Source organism: Podarcis melisellensis, assembly GCF_964234715.1.
Source record: "Podarcis melisellensis genome assembly, chromosome: 17".
In the NCBI taxonomy this organism is placed as follows: Eukaryota; Metazoa; Chordata; class Lepidosauria; order Squamata; family Lacertidae; genus Podarcis; species Podarcis melisellensis.
Genome location: NC_138534.1, coordinates 19,886,414 through 19,910,129, shown reverse-complemented (window position 1 = coordinate 19,910,129; position 23,716 = coordinate 19,886,414). Strand labels below are relative to the sequence as shown.

The 23,716-nt window shown below is 43.5% G+C and overlaps 1 protein-coding gene across 1 annotated transcript; it reads left to right on the top strand.

Moving 5' to 3' along the window:
* Nucleotides 1–8,657: 8,657 nt before the first annotated feature.
* Nucleotides 8,658–22,567, top strand: PLGRKT (plasminogen receptor with a C-terminal lysine). The gene is made up of 5 exons (XM_081894944.1): nucleotides 8,658–8,803; nucleotides 10,589–10,675; nucleotides 18,971–19,101; nucleotides 21,340–21,449; nucleotides 22,084–22,567. The coding sequence occupies exons 2-5, from the start codon at nucleotides 10,595–10,597 to the stop codon at nucleotides 22,203–22,205; spliced, it is 444 nt and encodes a 147-aa protein (XP_081751070.1). The 5' UTR covers nucleotides 8,658–8,803; nucleotides 10,589–10,594; the 3' UTR covers nucleotides 22,206–22,567.
* The last annotated feature ends 1,149 nt before the right edge of the window (nucleotides 22,568–23,716 follow it).

Genomic DNA, 23,716 nt, shown 5'->3' with positions numbered 1-23,716 from the left:
TTTTGTTAAATAAGATAGTGAGTCATACACCAGTGTCTGATGGACAAGAGAAGGATGGTTAAGATCAGAATTATGAAAGTGGAAAACAACAAGGAAGAAAAGCAGAAAACATATGAAGGCATTATCTCTTGATATCCAGAACATGGGAAGCCCCCTTCTGATATTTTTTTTTTAAATTGGAATGTTCAATTAGCTGTACTGTTTGTATTATGATTTAGTATGATTGGAATTGATTTGTCATTAATTGGAAGGTTTTTAATGGAAAATGAATTAAAATTATTTGAGGGGAGGGCAATTACGGTATATGCCATTCTAAGCACCAGCACTCAAGTCATTATAGACACATAGAATTGCAGAGTTGAAAGGAACCCTGAGAATCATCTTGTCAAACTTAGCCTATGACAGTCCTATGACTGCTTATTGAGACATCAAACCCATGGTGTCCTGGAGAACTTGCTACTCCTGAGTTAAGCGATGTGCAGAATTACATTTAGGCTTATGATGTATCTTACAGGCAAATGCTGATCAGAAGGTCGGCGGTTCGAATCCCTGCGACGGGGTGAGCTCCCGTTGCTCGGTCCCTCCTCCTGCCAACCTAGCAGTTCAAAAGCACGTCAAAGTGCAAGTAGATAAATAGGTACCCCTCCAGCGGGAAGGTGAATGGTGTTTCCATGCACTGCTCTGGTTCACCAGAAGTGGCTTAGTCATGCTGGCCACATGACCCGGAAGCTGTCTGCGGACAAACGCCGGCTCCCTCAGCCAGTAAAGCGAGATTAGCACTGCAACCCCAGAGTCGGTCACGACTGGACCTAATGGTCAGGGGTACCTTTACCTTTACCTTTACTTTAAAACTCAGTTACTGCTGTCGGAGATGAAAATTCCTAATGATCAGGCTATTTTGTGTTTCCTACTACTCTGTGAAATTCCTCTTCTACAAGGAAAAAACAGCTACAGGTTAGGTTTGTCCACATTTGTGCTGGAGCTTGGTTGGAATCCATATTTTATCCCTTTGAATTTACCTTCAGTATTTGAAGACTTATGGCCATTTCCAATGTTACTTAGATGCCTGCTGAGTTTGCTTGTTCCCACCTCTTCATTAGTTAAGTTAAAAAGGCAGCATGACTCCTGTCCTTCTGAAGGGAAGAGAACCATACTTGAGTTCCTTGTAGGAAAGGCGAGATAGAAATCTAATAACAAATAAGAAATTATGATTGCGTGCAAATTTAGATCTGTTTGAAAAGGGCAAGGGCGTTGGTGCAGTAGGGAACAGATTATGGACAGTAGTTGTTTCTGAGGAACAGTAGTAAGAGCAACACCAAGGTCCGTGGTAGACCAAGACCCTTTTTTACTCCAGCCAAGAGCACAATGGTAACAAAAACCAAAGGCTACATGGTGAGAAAACAGAATACTTCCTTTTCCCTCGCTTTCAGATCAAGTCACGCTCTGGGGCAGTCCTAGGTCATGCCTGGGATTTGCTTGAAGAGCAACAAAGGCAGTTCCTAACTGACACAACAACATTTTGCAAGCTACGAAAAATATTTTTATTTCCCCAACATGCACGCTTACCAGAACCCTTCAACCGGCAGAATGGGAATAAAGTCAGTTTCAAGGACACAGAAGTAGAGAAGGTGGTTACCAAGGGAAACACTTGGAGCCATTTCGAGTAGCTAATGGCCAAATCCCAGAAAAGGCTTAGCACATCCACACATGGGGACCCTCCAAGTGTCCCTATTTTCCAGGGACAATCCCATAAATACAGAAGCCATCTTGGTTTTTGATTTGACCCTGCTCGTTTCCTTAGGATGTCCCTAGGCGGGTATGGAGTTATGTGACCCCTGAGCCGAGGAAATAAGTAACTATACAACCTTTAGAAGACATCTGAAGGCAGCCCTGCATCGGGAGAAATTTTTAATGTTTGTTTTATTGTGTTTCTGTATATGCTGGAAGCAGCACAGAGTGGCTTAGGCAACCCAGTCAGATGAGCGGGATATAAATAATAAAATATTAGCAGCAAGAATATTATTGTCCCAAAAATGGAAGCAAGAAGAATTACCGACGAGTGAAGAATGGAGGATGAAGTTAATGGACTATGCAGAATTAGATAAACTAACAGGAAGAATTTGAAACCGGTGGGACCAGAAATTCACGGAAGACTTGAGTAAATTTACGGATTATTTGAAAAGTATTTGTGAAGATCAGATGACGTTTGTAGGTTTGCAAGAGGCTCTGTGAGGGGTATTATTGGAAGTATTGCAAAAACAGATAGGGGAAGGATAATTTGTTAAGAGACTTAAAGGCAATATAAAGTTAAGAAATGTATAAGAAGTAGATAAAACGGTGGATTATCAGAGGTGCTGATGGAAGTCCAAAAAAGATTGTATAAGTGATAAGTTTTGTGGTACATTTTATAACTGATACGTTAAAATCAATAAAAATTAAATAAATAAATAAATAAATATTTTTATTGAATAGGATGTCCCTGTTTTCATTGGAGAAATGTTGGAGGGTATGCACACATATGAAGATAGCAAGAGCCTTGTGGATCACCCCGTGACCCATCTCATGTTCTCATATTGGCCAAGCATATGTCCCATGACTCATGGGGGATCATGAGGGAATACACAGGACTGTAGTGACTCAGGCAATTACATTCTCTGAGGCACTCATTGTCTTCTGCAGTCTCAACTCCAGGTTTCAGAAGACCTTGCTTGGGCAGGATGCCAAATTGACTCACCTCCTCTTCGCTTCTGCCGATTCATAGTCTGACTGTACACTAGGGATGCACGAGGGTGGCACTTTCAAATTTTCTACGCTTAAGTTCAGTCTTCCACATTTCCATCTCAGTTTGCAGAAAATATCTGCACGGAAATTCACCAGCATCTTTGTGCAAATTCCCCCAACATATACATTTCTGCATGTTCATTTTTGCCTGAGATATATACCTTTGCAAACCATTTCCCCTAATACAGATGCATTTTCGTATCTCGGCTTCGCTAACATATACCGTATTTTTCACTCCGTAAGACATACTTTTTTCCTCCTAAAAAGTAAGGGGAAATGTGAGCGCGTCTTATGGAGGAAATGGTGCTGCACAGAGAGGGAGAGGTGCGCAGCGCCCCTTCAACGAAGCAGGAGGAGGAACGGAGCTCAGGACAGGAACAAAGCCCCGCTTGCTGTCCTGGCTTCTGCCAGTGTGGTGTAGTGGTTAAGAGCGGTAGATTCGTAATCTGGTGAACAGGGTTCGCTTCCCCGCTCCTCCACATGCAGCTGCTGGGTGACCTGGGGCTAGTCATGCTCCTCTGAAGTCTCTCAGCCCCACTTACCTCACAGAGTGTTTGTTGTGGGGGAGGAAGGGAAAGGAGAATGTTAGCTGCTTTGAGACTCCTTCGGGTAGTGATAAAGCGGGATATCAAATCCAAACTCCTCCTCTTCTTCTTCTTCTTCATTATCATCATCATCATCCCGCTGCCCGGGAGAGGCTGCGCACATCTATCCCATAAGCCAGGACAGCAAGAAAACAAGGAAAAAAATATTCTGAATCCCAGAAGCCAAATCCCTCTTGCTGTTCTGGTGTCTGGGATTCAGAATTTTTTTTTTTCTTGTTTTCCTCCTCCAAAAACTAGGTACATCTGTGGTCGGGTGCGTCTTATAGAGTGAATAATATGGTGCATTTTTATACACACTTTACCCTGATTTGCAAAATCAAAAGTGCACATTTTAAGGGACTGCTGACTTTCAGTTTGCAAATTGTGTCAGAGGGTGTGAATTAGGGAAATCCACCTTTAAATGCAAACGGAATCGAATCCCCCCCCCCCCCGTTGCCAACTCTCAACTCCATCTACAACACATGTGGAAGATGCAGCTCTGTTCCCTCTTGTCACTGCTTGGTCAGAGAGGACAAATGAACAGGAACATTGTGGTGTGTGTGTGTGTGTGTGTGTGTGTGTGGAGGTGTGGGTTCATGGCACCCATGTGAGGGTGGGGGTCTTGGCAGGTGCCCAGCAAGTACGACTCCTCATGCCAGAGCCCTAGCCTTTTGAATACAGCCTTAAACAATTTCCACATAAATCATAAAATCTAAAACAAAAAAATACAACATTAATAACAATAACAATTTAAAATGATATAGATAAAAAATAAAAACAATTTAAATATTAACAATTTTAAAAAGGATCCATCTCTGTCGAGCAGCAGCAGCAGTCCTTTATGGAGCCCTCCAGGCCCTGTCCCAAGCCAGGTGGAAAGAGGCAGGGCAGGGTCCCAGCAGGTCAGATAAAGCTTAGCTTAGAACGGTTGGACTTAGGAGGGATGTGACTTACAAGCAAGGCAAGTTGCACAGCAATCTCAGAGAGCTGTGGCTGACTGCTGCTGGAACCAAGGCTGTGGCTACGGAAGAAGCAATATTATTTTGGGGTGCAATGCTGTGAACCCCTCCATCTTAGGCTGAGGTTGTAAGGTAAAGGTACCCCTGCCCGTACGGGCCAGTCGTGTCCGACTTTAGGGTTGTGCGCCCATCTCACTTAAGAGGCCAGGGGCCAGCGCTGTCCGGAGACACTTCCGGGTCACGTGGCCAGCGTGATGAAGCTGCTCTGGCGAGCCAGCACCAGCGCAGCACACGGAAACACCGTTTACCTTCCCGCTATAAAGCGGTACCTATTTATCTACTTGCACTTAGGGGTGCTTTCGAACTACTAGGTGGGCAGGAGCTGGGACCGAAAGACAGGAGCTCACCCCGCTGCGGGGATTCGAACCGCCGACCATACGTTCGCAAGTCCTAGGCACTGAGGTTTTACCCACAGCACTACTCGCGTCCCTAGGCTGAGGTTGTATATATGTATAAATAAACCATATATCATAAAAACACCACAGTCTCTGCTGGGCCTCATTTTCCAAAGGGAAACACAAATCCTGTTTTTACTCACAAGCTGAACTAGTGATGAACAAGTGATGCTGCTAACTCCTAAATATTCGTAGGATGGCAGCCTTAGTTGCTGAACCTTCAGTGACTTGTGCTGCTTGCAAATGTTTTTTTGATAAAAAAAAACATGAAACTGAAATTATTTTATAAATAGGCAAACTTCAGGAAGCTACTCTGGGGAAATTTATTCCAAAGAAGGTTGGAGCTTTACTGGCAATTGCAGTTAGAAACAGAAAGTAATATGAAGAAGAAATCATGACTGTGCAATATTGCACGTCTCATGAAGAAACTATTTGTGAAGTAATACTTCACTAGAAGTTTATAACTAAAAATGTGCTAATTCATGTCACACTTGCATGTGAAATTCGACACGTACGCATACTCCTTCCTGACCATAAAGCATACATCATCATCAATATAAGGCTTTGGGAAGGAGGCAGGTAGACTCTGGGACCCTGACAGAGCCCTTATGGCAAAAATGGTTGCTGCTGTAAGGATATTAATTTGCACAACAGAACCTTCAGTTTCTCCTCATCTCTAGCCAGTGGCGGAACTTCATGCTCCAACACCAGGGGGCGGAGAGCAGGTGGGGGCAGGGCTGGCGCGCATCCCAGGGCATGATGCGCTGCCCACAGGGGTGTGGTGGGTGTCCTGGGGGCGTGATGTGCCACCCACAGGGGCATGGCACGGCATCTGGGGGCATGGCGCCCAGCATGGGCGGGGGACAGCCACGATGGCACCCCACCAGGAAAGTGCTGCCGGGGGGCAGTGCACTCCCCCTGCACTCCTCTTCCTCCGCCACTGTCTCTAGCCTCCAGAGTGGGCCCCTGTCTGCTATGGAAGGCCCCACCCCACCCTCTGGAGCAGATGTTAGGAGTGTGCAAGAAGCCAAAGGGGAGGAAGAGTTAATACGTGCAATCCTATGGCCTTAAACTTTGCAGAACAAAAGCAGTTTTTGAGAACCATATTAACTGGGGAAACAGCCCATAGGGCAAGGATTAAGCACCGCCTTTGCATCCTGCTGATGCTGCTCTGATCAAATCTGGAGCCCATCACTGCTGCCATAAAATGAAGACAAAAACTATCAGGGCATTATCCTTGTTTGCCCTCCATCAAATCTTTGGCTCTGGTTAGCAAATATAGTAAGGAACAGGCCTAACACAAGGAAAGGGAAATAGGTTGTGCTAAAATGAGTACCACATAAAGACAGTATATTAAGGTATTCGATAAAGGGGGATGGGACCAGAAGTATGGAAAGGGTAGCCTAGCAGTTACAAAAGAGAATTCGAACTTTAAAGTCACTTAAAGAATAAATAATACATTAGAACCAAGAATTAGAAGTAGCATGGGAGCCAGGAGTTTCTTTGAACAGAGTTCTTAGGAGACCCCCATTTCCCTCACAAAGCTAAAATTCACAGAGTTCTCAGCACCCTTAACTTAGGGCTGCCTTACCGGGGTTTCAAATGTGGAATACCTGGATCTTAGATCGCACTTTGGGGTTTTCCTCCTTAAAAAAGCTCAGCAACTTTTGAGCCCTATCCTGGTTTTTCCTTTTCGAATGGCAACCGTACCTTAACAAACTACAGTTCCCTGGGTTTTTTGGAAGAAGCCACAGCGGTTGAAGCGGTATAATAGTGCTTTAAATTATAATATGGATATGGCCCTATATAGATTTTTAAAACCTGCAAGCCATCAGCATGCACATTTCAGTTGTCTAGTAGCCAAACTGCAGTACCATGGAAAAGAAATAGTGCCATCTGGTGTATAATAAGTACAAGGTCTGTGGTCGTTTCCTTTCAAGGAAGCAAAGGAATACAGTGGTACCTCGGGTTAAGTAGTCAATTCGTTCCGAAGGTCCGTACTTGAACTGAAACTGTTCTTAACCTGAAGCACCACTTTAGCTAATGGGGTCTCCTGCTGCTGCCGCGCCACCGGAGCACAATTTATGTTCTCATCCTGAAGCAAAGTTCTTAACCTGAAGCAATATTTCTGGGTTAGCGGAGTCTATAACCTGAAGCGTATGTAACCCGAGGTACCACTGTACTTTATAGGCCTGTGCATAGGTAAGTTCATTAACAACAACAACAATAACAACACAAAACTTTAAGACTAGGCATATAAACTACATTAGCATCTTGAATAATCTCGCATACATGCAATTTCCAACTATATACTACAATGTTACTGATCCAGGACATCCAAAGATCTGACCTACAGAATTAAAGATTTCATGTTTTATCTAGTTTCTGGTCCTTTTCTTGATGAACAGCTTTTGCAGCTGGAAAACCACTTTCGTACTGATTTGGTGTACAAAATGCATGCGTTTAAAATATATTTCTCGCACTTCTGCTGGATCCACACCATGCATTTAAAAGCACACGATTTCCCCCAAAGTGTCCTGGGGATTGCCGTTTGTTAAGAACTGCTGGGAGCTGTAGGCCTTGGAAAGGGAAACTATAATTTCCAGAATTGTTTGGCGAAACTCATGAGCTTTAAATGAATGAACTTTTGGGTTCAGCCAATAATGCAGTACACCTGTCCATCGGCCATCCTGGCTGGGGCTGAGGAAAAGTCCATTTGCTGAACAGAACACTTCATTTGGCCAGTTAGGGTATATCCGAAATAGAATGGGATGTGGGTGGTGATGTGGGTTAAACCACAGAGCCTAGAGCTTCCTGATCAGAACGTCGGCGGTTCGAATCCCTGTGACGGGGTGAGCTCCCATTGCTTGGTCCCTGTTCCTGCCAACCTAGCAGTTCAAAAGCACGTCAAAGTGCAAATAGATAAATAGGTACCGCTCCAGCAGGAAGGTAAACGGTGTTTCCATGCGCTGCTCTGGTTCACCAAAAGCGGCTTAGTCATGCTGGCTACATGACCTGGAAGCTGTACGCCAGCTCCCTCGGCCAGTAAAGCGAGATGAGCGCCACAACCCCAGAGTCGTTCGCGACTGGACCTAACGGCCAGGGGTCCCTTTATCTTTACCTTTACCCGAAGTAGAAGAGCTTTGCCTCTTCTTTTACACACATTTCCCCACCCCCACCTACAACCCCTGAATTAAATGGGTCTTGCTTGTGAGTAAGCTTACGGATTGCAGCCTCACAGCCCCAGCTTTACTCAGAAGCAAGCCTGAAAGATAACGGGGCTTACTCCCTATAAATGTGCCCCCTAAACAGTAGCTGGGGAATAACATAACATCACATCACATCACATCACAACACAACACAACACGCAGGCCTGGCCTGGCCTAGCAACCCTATATGTGTGATCGTTATTATTATTATTATTATTATTATTATTATTATTATTATTATTATTATTATTTTGCAAATAAAAAAAGAGGGGCTCCCACCCTCTCTTATCCCTCCCGCAGTTTCCACCCACCCGCTGAAATCGTTCCCCGTTTATTTATTTTTATTGAAAGATTCCCACAGCTCCAGTCGGTGGAGCACGAGACTCTTCATCTCAGGGTCCTGGGTTCGAGTCCCACGTTGGGCAGAAGATTCCTGAATCGCGGGTGGGGGGGGGCTGGACTGGATGACCCTTGTGGCCCCTTCCCACTTCTGCTAGGATTCCTAGAAGATACACAGCAGTCCGTAGAAACGACAGGTCGGTACGAGAGACGGGGCCACTTTATGCCAACCTCCGGGCAAAAAGCCGCGCGGCTGCTCAAGAAGAAGCAGCAGCAGAAGAAGAAAAAGAGAGGAGGAAGAGGAGGAAACGTGCCCGGAAATGACGTCCCATCGCTTCCTGGCCCGCGGACAGCTTCCCCCCAAACAAGCGTGTCTTGGCAGGAGGGCGCAAAGTCCGCTCAGGCGGAGAGGAGGGAGAGCCTGGCGGGGCTGACGGAGGGAGGCCGCTGAGGAGGGGAGGCCGGGAAGGCGGCAGGTAAGGGGGGGGGAGGAGGGGGCGAGGGTCTAGGGAGGAGGAGGAGGGGCGGGAGGAAGCTTCCGAGGGGCAGCCCCTGGGGGTGGGGGGTGGCGTCTCTGCAGCGCCTGCTCTCTAGGGCTTGGCGGAATACGGGGCGGGTTGGAGCTGCGTCTGGTGCTGCGAGTGTGGACCGTTCGCTTCTGCACCCTGTATTGTTATTCTCCCCTCCTTCAACAACAACAACCACACACACCACCATCAACAATAACAAGAAGTTTGTTATTGGTATGAGCTTTCGTGTGCATGCACACTTCATCCCAATAACAAACTTAGTTGGTCTCTAAGGTGCTACTGGAAGGATTTTTTTTATATTATTTGTTTCGACTACGGCAGACCAACACGGCTACCTACCTGTAACACACAATAACAACAACAACACACACAGACATGCATATAACAACACACACACATATATAAAACAACGCACACATACAGTATACAGTGGTACCTCAGTTTACGAACTTAATCCATTCCTGAAGTCCGTTCTTAAACCAAAACCGTTCTTAAACCAAGACGAACTTTCCCTAATGAGGCCTCCTGCTGCCGGTGCCCTTCGACCGTTCGGATTCCGTTCATAGACGGAGGTAAAGTTTGCTAAGTGGGACACTACTTCTGGTTTTGCAGAGTTCGTAAACCGAATCATTTGTAAACAGGGCTGTTCTGAAACCAAGGTACCACTGTAAATATATATAAAACCACACACACACCTATAACAACAAAAACAACAACAACACATATCTATAAAACAACGCACGTACACATATAAAGTATATATGTATATAAAATAACACACACACACATATATACATATATGTTATTTATGTTGCAGGAGGGGAGAATACACACACCCCACAGATACTCTGCCATTTGGGTAAAGCTCCCTGCCCCCCAGGGACGCGGGTGGCGCTGTGGGTAAAAGCCTCAGTGCCTAGGGCTTGCCGATCGAAAGGTCGGCGGTTTGAATCCCCGCGGCGGGGTGCGCTCCCATTGCTTGGTCCCAGCGCCTGCCAACCTAGCAGTTCGAAAGCACCCCTGGGTGCAAGTAGATAAATAGGGGCCCCTTACTGGCGGGAAGGTAAACGGCGTTTCCGTGTGCTGCGCTGGCTCGCCAGATGCAGCTTTGTCACACTGGCCACGTGACCCGGAAGTGTCTGCAGACAGCGCTGGCCCCTGGCCTCTTAAGTGAGATGGGCGCACAACCCTAGAGTCTGACAAGACTGGCCCGTACGGGCAGGGGTACCTTTACCTTTACCCTGCCCCCAATTACTTTTTAATACTTGTGGGGGTGGGTAGGTGATGTATATTTTTCCCCACCTCCAGGATTGAGTTGCCTCTACCACCCTGAGACTGTAGAAAGCCTTCTTCTAGGACAGGCTTCTCCAACCGGGTGCCCTCCAGGTGTTTTGAACTCCCATCACCCTTGGCTGTTGGCTGTGCTGGCTGGGGTTGAAGGGAATCCGAGTCCAATAAATATCTGGAGGGTGCCATGGCTGGGGATCCACAGCAAGGCTTCCCGCATATCCTGCTACGTAATTTCAGGCTACTGCCTCTCTGGATGGGCTAGTGTCAATAAAATGCCAAATAAAGAGAAGTGTTGGCAATAACGTCCAAAGGTTGAATAAGTAGTTTGTTGGTGCGTTTTATTACTGAGTCATTTCTTTATGGGAGGAAAAATAATACCTGTAGCTCAAATTTCAAGTCTTAATGATCGTTGCAAATATGTATATATTTATCTCCATTTAGGTCAAAATGGGTTTCATGTTTTCGAAGTCTGTGAATGAAAGCCTAAAGAGTCAACAGGAGTTTATGCTCATGAACTCTCGACTTCAGGTTGGTTATTATATTACAGAGCATGTAGCAACGCGATGATTTTATACTCCGGTACAAAAATATGTGCATACAGCATTGGTTACCCCACAATGACATGCATCTCATACGTGGATCTGGGAACCGAAGTAAAAATATGGATTAGGTAATTTGCTCCCAGACAAATGCACCTTGGAACTGCCAAGGTGCCTTCTTGCAGTCCTCTACCCACTTACTTGGGAGTATGCCTCATTGAACTTCTGAGTAGGCATATTTAGGATCACACAGTAAATTTGTGTGTGTGATGCACACGTACACCTGAATGAAGAAAGGAGTGAGAGCTGGGAGTTGAGAGAGACCTGTGGTGTAGAGAAAAGAACAAATAGTTTTCGTTCTTTTCTGTCTGCACCCTCATTGCAGCCCTAAAGTTAAGATCCCAGTGAAGACCAGCAGATGGGAGGGAGGAAAGTTGACAGTGGGGGTGAATGGAAGAGAATCTTACATTACCTGCCCCCCCTTCCCAGTAGGAGAACACGAAGCAGATTAAAGAACAGGAAGGTAATAAAGTATCCTGTTTTCCTGCAGATCTTATTAATCTGTCATGTAGAATTTAATTTTTTCTTTGTCTTCCTTGGTAAATCTGATTAGGTTATCGGATTGTCTTATCCTGAAGACCTTACTGTTAATATAATACATTGCTGTGTGGCTTCAGAACACTTAAGCAATACAAATATATCTGAGATAATTGCATGCTGTTGTTTATTTTTAAGAAAGAAAGTTTGCAGTGCTTGTTTACGTATTCTCTGCCTCCAGAATCACATTCTAAACTTGCTGGTGCGATTTGTCTTCAAAATAATTTTTTTTTCTCTTAAAGTAGTCCTTGGGGCTCTTTTGGAGGCAGAAGAGTTTAAAGCATGTGTTCCAAAATATAGAATATTTTACACTCCTAGTTTAGCTGAATGATATGCTGCCTAGTTTTAACAGTGGTATTTGTGTAATCCAAGCCTGGCTTTTTCCAGGAGATTGTAGCACTTAAAGTACTCTTAAGTAAGATGTGACATTGCCATGTGGCATGTAAGGGCATATAAAAAATAAATAGCTAGGGAGGGGGCGCTTATTTAGCTCCATGTCTGAAAGCTTTTATTAGTCTTCCTTATGACAAGTATTGTCCACTGATAAGAAGAGCATTGCAGGATCAGGCCAAGGTACATCCAGTCCGGCAGTGGCCAACCAGATGTTTATGGGCAAACAAAAAGTAATGAATTAGAGGGGTGTTGTTTCCAGTGAGAGGCTAGATGGTTTAGAAAATAAGAATGACTGATGTTGCAGTTCATTGTTGTTGTTTTTTAATGTCTGCAGCAAGATATGTACTAAAGAATCATAGAACTTAGATGGGTAAATTTAATTTTTAATGACAATAAATTCTGCTTGGGTGTCTTCCACTAAATTAGATGTGTCACTTTCAGTTGTCACAAAATATCAGCTACTGAAATGTTTTTGCCATGTATCTTATCGCCATATGACTAAAGAGGTTGACTTGTTAAAAATCGCACACAGTGTTTCGTTTGGGTTGTAGCTGAAGAATATAATAGTAAATGTTGGGGCAAGCATGAGAGAAGATACGTGCTTCCTGTTTCCTGACTATAATGGGAATTACACCGGTTTAACACATAGCTGTTAGCTTCATCTAACAGACAGTGACACTGTGAAGTTATAATGAAGGAGAATCGTGCCTTTGGCGTAAGGGCGGGTGGGTGTCCTATGAAATTTAAAACTTCTCTGAGGAAATAAGAACATTACATTTTCTGTTAGTAGCGCTTCGCAGTGGACCGGCTGTTAAAAATGTAAGCACACCAAAAGAAGCTTGGATAATGATTTTATCTCATTGCTAACCACTATGTTACTCATGCTCTGATTTCTCTCGCCACCTGCCTTCCCCCTCACACATCCAAGATTTCAGTGAAAGAGGATGTAAAATGTGAACCTAATAAATTGCCTTGTCCAGTACTATATAATGAGCTGCAAATTTCAGATTTCAGATTAATGGCAACTATATTTGAGTAAGGATACGTGTCAGATGTGTACAGAAGATTAACCTACTGCACGTTTGCAACATTGGGCTGGATCTGTGGATTATGCATAGACACACTGAAATCCATAGGGCTTATAATCTTAGAGTTTGAAGGGACCCCAGAGGCCATCTAGTCTAACCCCCTGCAATGTAGGAATCCTGGCTAAAGCATCCATGACAGATAGCCATGCAACCTCTGTTTAAAAACCTCCAGGAAAGGAGAGTCCACAACCTCCCGAGGGAGACCGTTCTACTGTCGAATGGCTCTCATTATTAGAAAGTTTTTCCTGATGTTTAACTTGTTAGTAATGGCTAAGTCAAATAGGATTCCCTATATTAAGTCCAGAGGGCACAAGGCTGTAAGACATGGTTATTCCAGGAGATTTTGCACTTTTCTCTAGCTAAGGACCACTAATATTTTCCTGAATTATGTAAAGGATGCTTTTGTTTGCAGAATATGATGATAGTATGTATTTCTGTTACTACATTTCTAGTGCTTGATTAAGATAATTATGTCAGTGTAGTAGACAAAAGGGTCTTGGTAACTATTTTTTAAAAAATTAGGAGTAGCAGGAGAAGGCTGGAGTTTTCATTGTTATAAATCTTAAGAAACTCCTCTAACTTCAACATTTAATAGCTTATATTATAATTGAACTGTTGCAAAAAATATTTGACCTTTATGGATGTATTTAGACTATCAGGGTGATTTCCCCACATAAAAAAGATACCCTTTCATGATTTGATCAAAATTCTAAGAGAGCCGTTCTGGGTGGTGGGAAAATCAGCACCAATGTGCCTAAAATAAAAGGAATATATTTTTAAATGGTTGTCCAGCCCTTGTCTTTTTTCAAACCCAGTTCTCTGGATATCGTAAATTACAGTATAATCTTTAAGCATGAGAACAGCAACTACAGTCATACCTTGGAAGCCAAATGCCTTCAAGTCAAACGTTTTGGCTCCTGAATGCCACAAACCCAGAAGTGAGTGTTCCAGGTGGCGAACGTTCTTTGGAAGCTGAACATCTGACACAGTTTCCAATTATGTGCAGGAAGCTCCTGCAGCCAATTGGAAGCTTCACCTTGGTTGCTGAATAGTTTTGGAAGTCAAACAGACCTCCGGAACGGATTCAGTTCGACAACCAAGGTATGACTGTATTTAAAAATGGTATGTGGGATTCAAAATTACTTTATGAAGTTTATCCTAGAGTAAACACAGACAGGTGCTAATTTCCAATGCTGGAAACCAAAAAGCATTTATTAGAAAGTCTGCAGGGTGCTCTTTGTTGTTCACCTCTTTTGCCTGTGGAAATGCACTGTTTAAAATTATTTGCAAGTTTTGCACATGGCTTACATAATTTGGCATTTAATAATTTGTCAAGTGTGGGAATATGTGTATATACACATATAGGCCTAATATGAAAAAGTCATAACTATCTTGCAGTTGTGTTGCTGTAGCTTAATCTATGTGGACAAATGCAATTTTCCATTTAGTTTGGGGATTAAAAATGGTAGTGCTGGCAAAGAGAACTGGTAGTGAAAACTTTTATAACTATGTAATTTTATTTTAGCTTCAGGCAAAACATCCCAGCATTACCTTGTATCTTTTTCTATGTTGTTGTTTTTTAAAACACAAGCTTTTGCTAGAGTCGAGAGAGCAATAAATGAAGTGAATTAGGTGATTTTTCTCAATTTATATGGCAATGTTTGCCTATTGAAAATCCAGGCATCCAAATGTTGCTTTTCTGTAGTTAGAATTTGGACAAGTTGTCTTGAGAGACAATGGAGTGCGTCTCCAGTGGGGGGGGGGAGTCAAACCGCTGCATTAGCAGCACCAAAGTTACCTCCCCAGAGCGCGAGCCTGGGCATTGTGTATGGGGGGGCTGCCCAAATGACAAGATGACCCCCCCCCCGGCATCACTGACGTGGTCCAAAGGAAAGCAGAGCAATACATTTGGCACCAGCTTGGCTCCAGGTGTTGCCAGAAGGAGTTGTATGAAGCCCAATCCAACTATCTTAGGAACTCCAGTCTGGATTTGTGTAGGGTTTGCTCCTTAGCCTTCTCTTCTCCCAAAGATATCCCGTAAAGCAGTCGTCAGGAATGTGCTCCCAGCACACCAGCAGAGTCAGCCTCGGAAATTGAGCTGAGGGAGGAAGAGGCTGCCTCTGTTGATGAGAGCTGTCTGTCTTATTTTAGAGAGAACAGCCCAGGGACCATCCTTTTCAGGGAAGAAGCGGTTAGTTCCCAAGGGGTGGAAGAGTTGGACGTTGGCCAAAGCGTTGCCAGGCAACCAGCAGGTAAGAGAGTGTCAGAGACTGAGTCTTCTGAGGAAGAGGTAGCTCAGCCCTGCAGTCCCAAAACGAGGAGATTAGAGAGGCTCCGACAGCAACGGAAGGGAAGGAGACGAAAGGTGGGATTCTGGCGTTCTTCCTGTTGGGGGAGGAACGATAAGTCAGACTTGAGCAACTAGATTAATGAGAGCAGGCAGATTGCCATGCTCTGAATGTGTTTTTCTTTTAAATAAACTTGTATAAAACTGACGGAGACTCTTTGCTGCTTTATCAGACTGTTCGCCTGCCAGAGATCATTATAGGCAGTGGAGCTTTAGGATCAGAGTTTCCCTTCTCCTAGATGGGGTACCTACTCAGGTTGATGAGCCCCATTTGCCCTTCATTTCCCTCTACAGAACATACAGCAACTGTTGGACCCTCTGTTGGGTGGACCCAACAGTCTGAACAACTATACCAATAAACACAGTCTATTCACAGATGCATAGTATTTTATCAAACTAAGAAATAATGTTGTTTGCTTGAACATGATGGTTTGGAACGATCCTACGCCATGCCCAGTACAGTGGTACCTCGGGTTAAGAACTTAATTCATTCTGGAGGTCTGTTCTTAACCTGAAGCACCACTTTAGCTAATGGGGCCTTCTGCTGCCACTGCGCCGCTGCTGCATGATTTCTGTTCTCATCCTGAAGCAAAGTTCTTAACCCGAGGTAATATTTCTGGGTTAGCAGAGTCTGTAACCTGAAGCACATGTAACCCGAGGTACCACTGTACAGTTGATGCTCTAGCATTGGAATCTTGCGCCAGTCTTGGCGGAACCACTAATACCATTATACTGGCCCCAAGGACACAAAATAGCTTTTTGAGCATTCTGACAAGGAAAGGACATGTTCCCCTCTGACTCATGCAACATATTATGCGGGCCTTCAGAGTCTATGGGTCTTCAGGACAGAAGCTAGTGTAAACCCTATGCCTAAGTGGGAAGGTTACGAAGCAAGAGTCCCTGATAAGAATTCAGAGGTGGATGACTCTACCCCATATGCTGGATATTGGATACTGTGCAATCGATAACATTGCAAGCTTAGGTTGCCACAGCAGCCACTTTTAATAAAGTTTAGCCGCTGTTCACATTGCACTGCTTTCAATGGAAGGCAAATGTTTTCTACCAACATAGGGGTTTGGGAATCAGTGTTCCTCCTGAGGTTGTACGCCAGCTCCCATCACGGCAGCCGTACAGGTGAGAGCTGGGAGTCCAACCAACATCTCGAGGATCACGGGTTCCCAGCCTCCCCTACTAAAGCATAAAACGATACAGAAGTAAGCGAGGATTTCTTTTATTCCATTTATATGCTACCCTTTTCTCCACGGAGCTCAAGGTGGTGGTACATGGTTCTCCCCATCCTCCTTCCATCGCCACAACAACCCTGTGAGGCAGGTTAGGTAGGCTGAGAGAGAGAAAGGGACTGGCCCAAGGTCACCCCGTGAGCTTCATGGTGGAGCACATGCAAGAACACACAAGGCAACATCTTGCTGTGCTGTTACGGTGACAGTGTACTGGCCAAACTGGTCTGTTCTTGAAGCTTTCAGTGCCATGGAGTGGATGACACTTCTGTGTAGTGCAAACCCAGGAAATCAGCACCATATGTGTGTGTGTGTGTGCAGTTGTCAGCTACAGTTTAGCTCAACAATCTCTTGACCAAATAGCAAAATGTACTGAATGGCAGCGATGACGATAACCTTTGCTAGCGGATGGTTTTAGAAAGATCATTGCTCCTGACTCACGCTTCTGCTTGGGTGCTTTTGCCCCCTCTAAAAAGAGCACCTGAATAGGGCACATCATACACTTCAAAAGAACAATAGAAATATCATCTTACACTTGCCAGTAATTTCCTTGCTGAAAGAGTTCTAGAACAGCCGCACAGCTTAGAGATGGCAGCCGAATCATCCACTGTTATATTTCTGCTTAAATAAGAAAACGGCATCCATTGGTTTTGTACTTGGTCATTTTTTAAAAACGAAAAAATCCCTACCATTGGTTTCAATGAGACCGGAGATACGTACACAGCTTGTGGGCTGGTGTAATTTTTCTTCCTTGTTGGAGCATGTTTCTTTTGAGAACACAGTATTATGCACAGCTTTGGTACTAGAGGTCGGAACATATAATGTATATCTCTGCAGGCATACCTTAATCAGAGATCTCGTGCACCTCATTGTGGGCTTACGGGTTAGATAATCATCACCTTTGAGGCTCCATGTATAAAATCTAATAGAATTACAAGGTTGAATTACACATTAGTCCCTTCTGGTAATTTTTAGCCTGCAAGTTCTGAGCCTGGCCAGGGTTATATAGCATAGTTCATATTTGCTGGTTCTTCCACGTTTCTGGTCTTTGTCTCTGGCTGCCCTCGTTCCTGTTCCTGTTCTCTTTCAGATTTCTGCTATTACAGGTTCAGGGCAGGTGTGGAGTGTGTTCACATGCCTATATATCTTTGGTGGACAAAAAGAAATATATTTCAAAGATGCCAAGAAGATTAGTGTACTTTTTTGTTCAACCTACCCAACCATAAGCCTTTATCGGCAACCATAAGCCTTATTTTCCCTTTTTTTTCTTAGCAAACCGATTACGTAAGCTTCTACATACGTTTAATTTTTTTCACACCACTCTGTTAAACACATTAGAATGCCTGTATTCTCATGATGTGATAAATTCTAAGAGTTTAAAGGATTCCAATTTGACACATGGGCATATGCAATCGTACCTCGGAAGTTGAACGGAATCCATTCCAGTAGTCCATTTGAAGTTCCTGCAGTCAATCGGAAGCCGTGGAAGCCCCATCGGACATTTGGTTTCCCAAGAATGTTCACAAACCAGAACAGTCACTTCTGGGTTTGCAGCATTCAGGAGCCAAAACATTCGACTCACAAGGCATTCGGGATCCAAGATACGACTGTACAATATATATTCTGAGTAACTGCCTCAATCCAACACTATCACCTCACCCAGTCTGCCTGTTTTTATGTCATTTTCATTCACAGGCACAGAATACTGAACTGTCTCCTTGAATATAGACTTTTCTATCCAGTCAGGCACTGACAAGATCAATTAGTAAAAGGTAAAGGGACCCCTGACCATTAGGTGAAGTCGTGACAGACTCTGGGGCTGCGGTGCTCATCTCGCTTTATTGGCCAATGGAGCCGGCATACAGCTTCCAGGTCATGTGGCCAGCATGACTAAGCCACTTCTGGCGAACCAGAGCTGCACACGGAAACGCCGTTTACCTTCCCGCCGGAGCGGTACCTATTTATCTACTTGCACTTTGACGTGCTTTCAAATTGCTAGGTTGGCAGGAGCAGGGACCGAGCAACAGGAGTTCACCCCGTCGCAGGGTTTTGAACCGCCACCCTTCTGATCGGCAAGTCCTAGGCTCTGGTTTAACCCACATCGCCACCTGCGTCCCTTTTACAAGATCAATTACTTGGTGTTAATTGATATTTGGTGCTATGTGGTGGGACCTGTTGTTCCACAACCTTAAGCAAAAGGAAGTACTAAGGTCTTGACTGCATATCCTTTCACTCCCGAAAGAAGCTAATGTATTTATTTTATTTACTGAATTTATATACCACCCTATACCCAGAGGTCGCATGGGAAAGTCATCTTATGTAAAAGTCATTGAAAGGAAGATTAAAGTACAGAAGCAGCCTCTTGTTCAGCAATTGGAGGAAGTGCATATTTAAGAATTCAAGGACTACTTTTGAGATATTAGTACAAACTGCTCTTAAGCCACAAATAATATATCCTTACGTAGTTTGTTGTTTTGACCTTCATGGTCATATCAACCATAACAACAAGTATATACACTAATACAAAAACCATTTTGTACCAGTTACGTAGGAACTGTCCTGTAGAAAAGTTACTTAAATTTACAAATAAAATTATTGTTGTCTTTTTCTTTTACTTACAGCTTGAAAGGCAACTCTTGATGCAAAATCAAATGCGTAAGAGGCAGATGGCTATGCAGGTTGCTTGGACACGGGAATTTCTCAAGTATTTTGGAGCATTTTTCGGACTTGCTGCTATCGGTCTAACAGCTGGGTATGCAGCCCTTTTTTTCCGAATAATGCAAGAGAGACTGCATGTTCCGTCATCTAAGCTTTACTCAGAGTAGACTTGTTGGAATTAATGGATGTGACTAAGTTAGGTCCATTAATACCAGTGCATCTACTCTGGGTATAACTTAGTTGAATTTTGCTCAGTGGGTGGCACTCAGCCAAGCTGTTGTGTGTGTGCAGAATGAGGTCCATTTGTGCAATGGGATTTCCCTTTATCCTTGTGCCCCCTAAATCTACTCTGGAGGATTGGGGGGGGACTTAGGGTGTGTCCATGGAGGGAGGAGAGGGAAGAAGGTTCTGTTGTGCAAGCAGATGTCATTCGCTGCACACATTTTAAAAAATATTTATATACCGCTGTATCATAGAAATATATCACAGCAGTTTACAACAGTATACAAACAAAAAGGCACACAGTAAAAGAATAAAATGTTTAAAGCAAGGGAATTAAAGTAGACTATTATAAATAACTGAAATAGGCAAACCCAGCCCTCCAGATGTTTTGGGACTACAACTCCCATCATCCCTAGCTAGCAGGAGCTGTGGTCAGGGATGATGGGAGTCCCAAAACATCTGGAGGGCTGAGTTTGCCTATGCCTGGTATATAATATTCTAAACGGTTCTGGTGATCAGGGTCACAGTGTGAGGACAAATCAGATCCTACCTCCCTTCTCCATAGCCCCAATGCAAACTAAGAGGAGCCAGTCATGGGTATAACAAAGCGAAAATCACAAACACAGAGCTCCAGTGTAACGTGGAGGTCTGGCCCTTGAGGAAACATGCAAAGCCATCAATGTTTGACAATGTTTGACAAGGAGAAGGAGAAGCTAATGGACAGATCTAATCTGCTTGGTTTTATTGTTACAAAATGTAATTATAAATGTTGTTAAAAAGGCTGCCCTTCTATCCATGGTGTAAAATATGTTGACAAACGGTTTCCTTGTGAGTAGGCAAGTGTTGATTTCAAGGGCCCTTACTTCCAAACAGTTGTCTAGGATCATACTGCTGATGATTAAAAAAAAACCAACAACAACCCTTACAATAATAAAACTGAAGTGGCTCCTGCAAACATGCACGTCAAATGTCAAAAGCCAGGCTAAAGGGTAGGAATATCTCCATCTGCTCCAAGGGCAACTATCCTTTCTGGAAAGCAGAGCATGAACAGTCCATGATGGCAAACAACATGGTCCATACTTAGCTCTGTGTTGAATTCTTCCCCTTGTTTTTATTGGATTATATCCAGTGCTAGTCCCACTCAGAGTAAACGCATTGAAATTAATGGGTCCACTCTTGAGTAGAACATAGTTGCATACAACCCATTGTGTTTTCTTTCCCATTCTTCCTAGACAAATTCTACCTTATCTAAGAAATGCACACTTGACTTATTCTTACTGATCATGTACGCCAATCGTGGTTCATAGTGAAATTGATGGTGGTGATGATGACGACAATAATTCAATTATTTAGAAGTATACAAAGGAACATTGGCATTCTGGTGTCTCTGCCATTCAGCATTATTGCTAACAGCACTATAATATATCTAATTAACCGGAATGTCTGTGTTAGTAGTTTACAATATCTGATAGTGTGACGGCATTTAATGTGATGACTTAAAAGTTGATAACAGACTACGAAATAGCCAAGACTTTTTGAAAAGTAGGTACTGAGGAAATAAAACCTTGGGTGCTTTCAGTTAAGTTTTACTTCGAGTAGATCTGTTGAAATTAATGGACTTAATTTAATCATGTTCATTAATTCCAGTGGGATTACTGTAAAACGTCATTGAGTATCACCCCTTGTTTATCCATATCACTTCCATACTTATCCAAAATTGAACTATAAACTAAAGAAAAAGCTAAAGGGTTTCTTAAATCCAGTGCTTGCTAACAAGGGGAAATGTTAATATTGTCTAATTATTTATCTAATTAAATGTATATGCCGCTTCATTGTAAAAGGAAACAAAACTTGATAAGAGGTTTACAAAAAGATATTAAGATATTCCATTAGGATATCCAAAATGGGTTGAGCATGAGACTCTTAATCTCCGGGTTGTGGGTTCAAGTCCCACCTTGGACAAAAGATTCCCATGTTGCAAGGCGGTTAGATTAGATGACCCTCACGGTCCCTTTCCAACTCTGCAATTCTATGATGCTATGATTCAATGGGTTATTTTGTTTGAAGCTTTAGGATATTACTTACTTACTTTTTTTTTTTTAATAAACAGGGCAATTAAAAGAAAAAAGCCTGGATTATTCCTTCCAATTGTTCCTTTAAGTTTTGTGCTTGCCTACCAGTATGACATGGGTTATGGATCACTTCTGCAAAGAATGAAAGGTAGGTATTGTATATTCTCTGCAGCGGCTCCCCGTTTGTGGAATTCTCTCCCCAGGAAGGTTCACACCTTCATTATATATATTTTAGGTGCCAGGCGAAAACATTCCTCTTCAACCAGTTCTTGGGCTGATTAATATCCTACAGCCTTTTAAATGTGTCTGTGGGAAGTGGGGTATTGTTTAGCTGTTTTGATTTGATTATTTACCATATTTTTTGCTCTATAAGACTCACTTTTCCCCTCCTAAAAAGTAAGAGGAAATGTGTGTGCGTCTTATGGAGCGAATGCAGGCTGCGCAGCTATCCCAGAAGCCAGAACAGCAAGAGGGATTGCTGCTTTCACTGCGCAGCGATCCCTCTTGCTGTTCTGGCTTCTGAGATTCAGAATATTTTTTTTCTTGTTTTCCTCCTCCAAAAACTAGGTGCGTCTTATGGTCTGGTGTGTCTTATAGAGCGAAAAATATGGTACTTGTTTTTATCCTGTATTTTATTCTGTGAACCGCCCTGGGATCTTACGATGGAGAGCAGTATATAAATCTAATATAAACAAACAACACTTATTTAATGGCAGATTTGTGATCAATTTGCTCTCACAATATACAAACGTATATACACATGTCCGTATTTTCCCCCCAAGGTGAAGCAGAGCATATACTTGACGCAGAGAACGCGTTGGTGGAAATGCCAAAAGGACCCCTCACTTTCGATGGCATTGAAAAAGCCAGAAGAGCACAGAGCATGTTTTTCATTGAAAAATAGTTTGGTGTGGCGAAGCAGTGCTTCAGAGAACAGAAATATCTATTTGTAATCATGTTACTGACTTGTGATGCTCTGATCTAACAGTGATTTATGCAGGGAGCCTTTGCTAAAATCTCACCAGTCAAGCTGCTTGACAACAAAGACATTGGGGGGGGGGCTCTCTAGATTCTAGACCATTGCTCTCCCTCTCAAAAAGCCGATAGCCCGATTATTATTTTTTAATCTGGGCTGAGCACACAAAATTTCTCTTGTTGGATCAGAGAAGAGGACTATGTGCACTATACCTAGACGGATCACGGCAAACTTGTTTTGAAAACTATTGTCTGTAATGCGCATTATGAAATAAAATGGATTTAATACAATTCTGATTGGGTTGTGTGTTTTATCATGTCTTATTTCTAATAGCTGCAGGAGATTCCTTTGCAGCGAGCATGGAAATTTTGTACATGCTCACCATTTCAGTGCAAGCTGGATCTCCTTGCAGCAGCTCTGAAATGGTAGAAGACTCCCTTGAAGATGGCGAGACACCTGAACGAGGGAGTTGTAGGGTGTGGGGGGATTGTAGAGTTGCAAGGGGCCAAAATACCCATTATGGTTTTCGTCATTTGGAGTTGCATGACTCTATTGAGTTTAAACAGCCACCGGAACACCTGTTTACCTTGGACTTTGGATACCCGAGACGTATATTTTTGGGGGACCTGCTCTACTTGTGAAATTTATTTCCAGCAGTTTTTAATGTTTTATTTTAAACAGTTGTGCATTCCATTTTGGGACCTTGGGTGGGCAATAAATTAAATTAGCAACAATACGCGGGTGGCACTGTGGGTTAAGCCACAGAGCCTAGGACTTGTCGATCAGAAGGTCGGCGGTTTAAATCCCCATGATGGGCTGAGCTCCTGTTGCTCGGTCCCTGCTCCTGCCAACCTAGCAGTTCGAAAGCACGCCAAAGTGCAAGTAGATAAATAGGTACCACTCCAGCAGGAAGGTAAAAAGTGTTTCCGTGCGCTGCTCTGGTCTGGCAGAAGTGGCTTAGTCATGCTGGCCACATGACCTGGAAGCTGTATGCCAGCTCCCTCGGCCAGTAAAGCAAGATGAGCGCCGCAACCCCAGAGTCGGCCATGACTGGATCTAATGGTCAGGGGTCCCTTTACCCTTTACCTTTAAATAATATTTGGGACGGAGACATGAAAATGTCTGCCCAAGTTGCTTTTTGGCATCGGAGGGAAGTTCTCCCACAGGTGACTGCTCTTTACACTTTTAGAAAGATTTGGTGTCATGTGTAGTTCAGCCTTGATTGTCACACGTTCTGTAATTCATGCCAGTTCAACCTGCTGGCATTTTGAGAAATTGGATCAATTTGAATTGCCTATTTGGGCTATTCACAGGAGGCCTCTTGTTGCATGAAACCCAGACGTCTTTCCTCAAGATTGTCCTTCGCTTTTTGGAAGTTCTGTCTAGGACAAAATTGCGTGGTCACCATGACATGCTAGATAGTGCCATTGAAGCAGCAC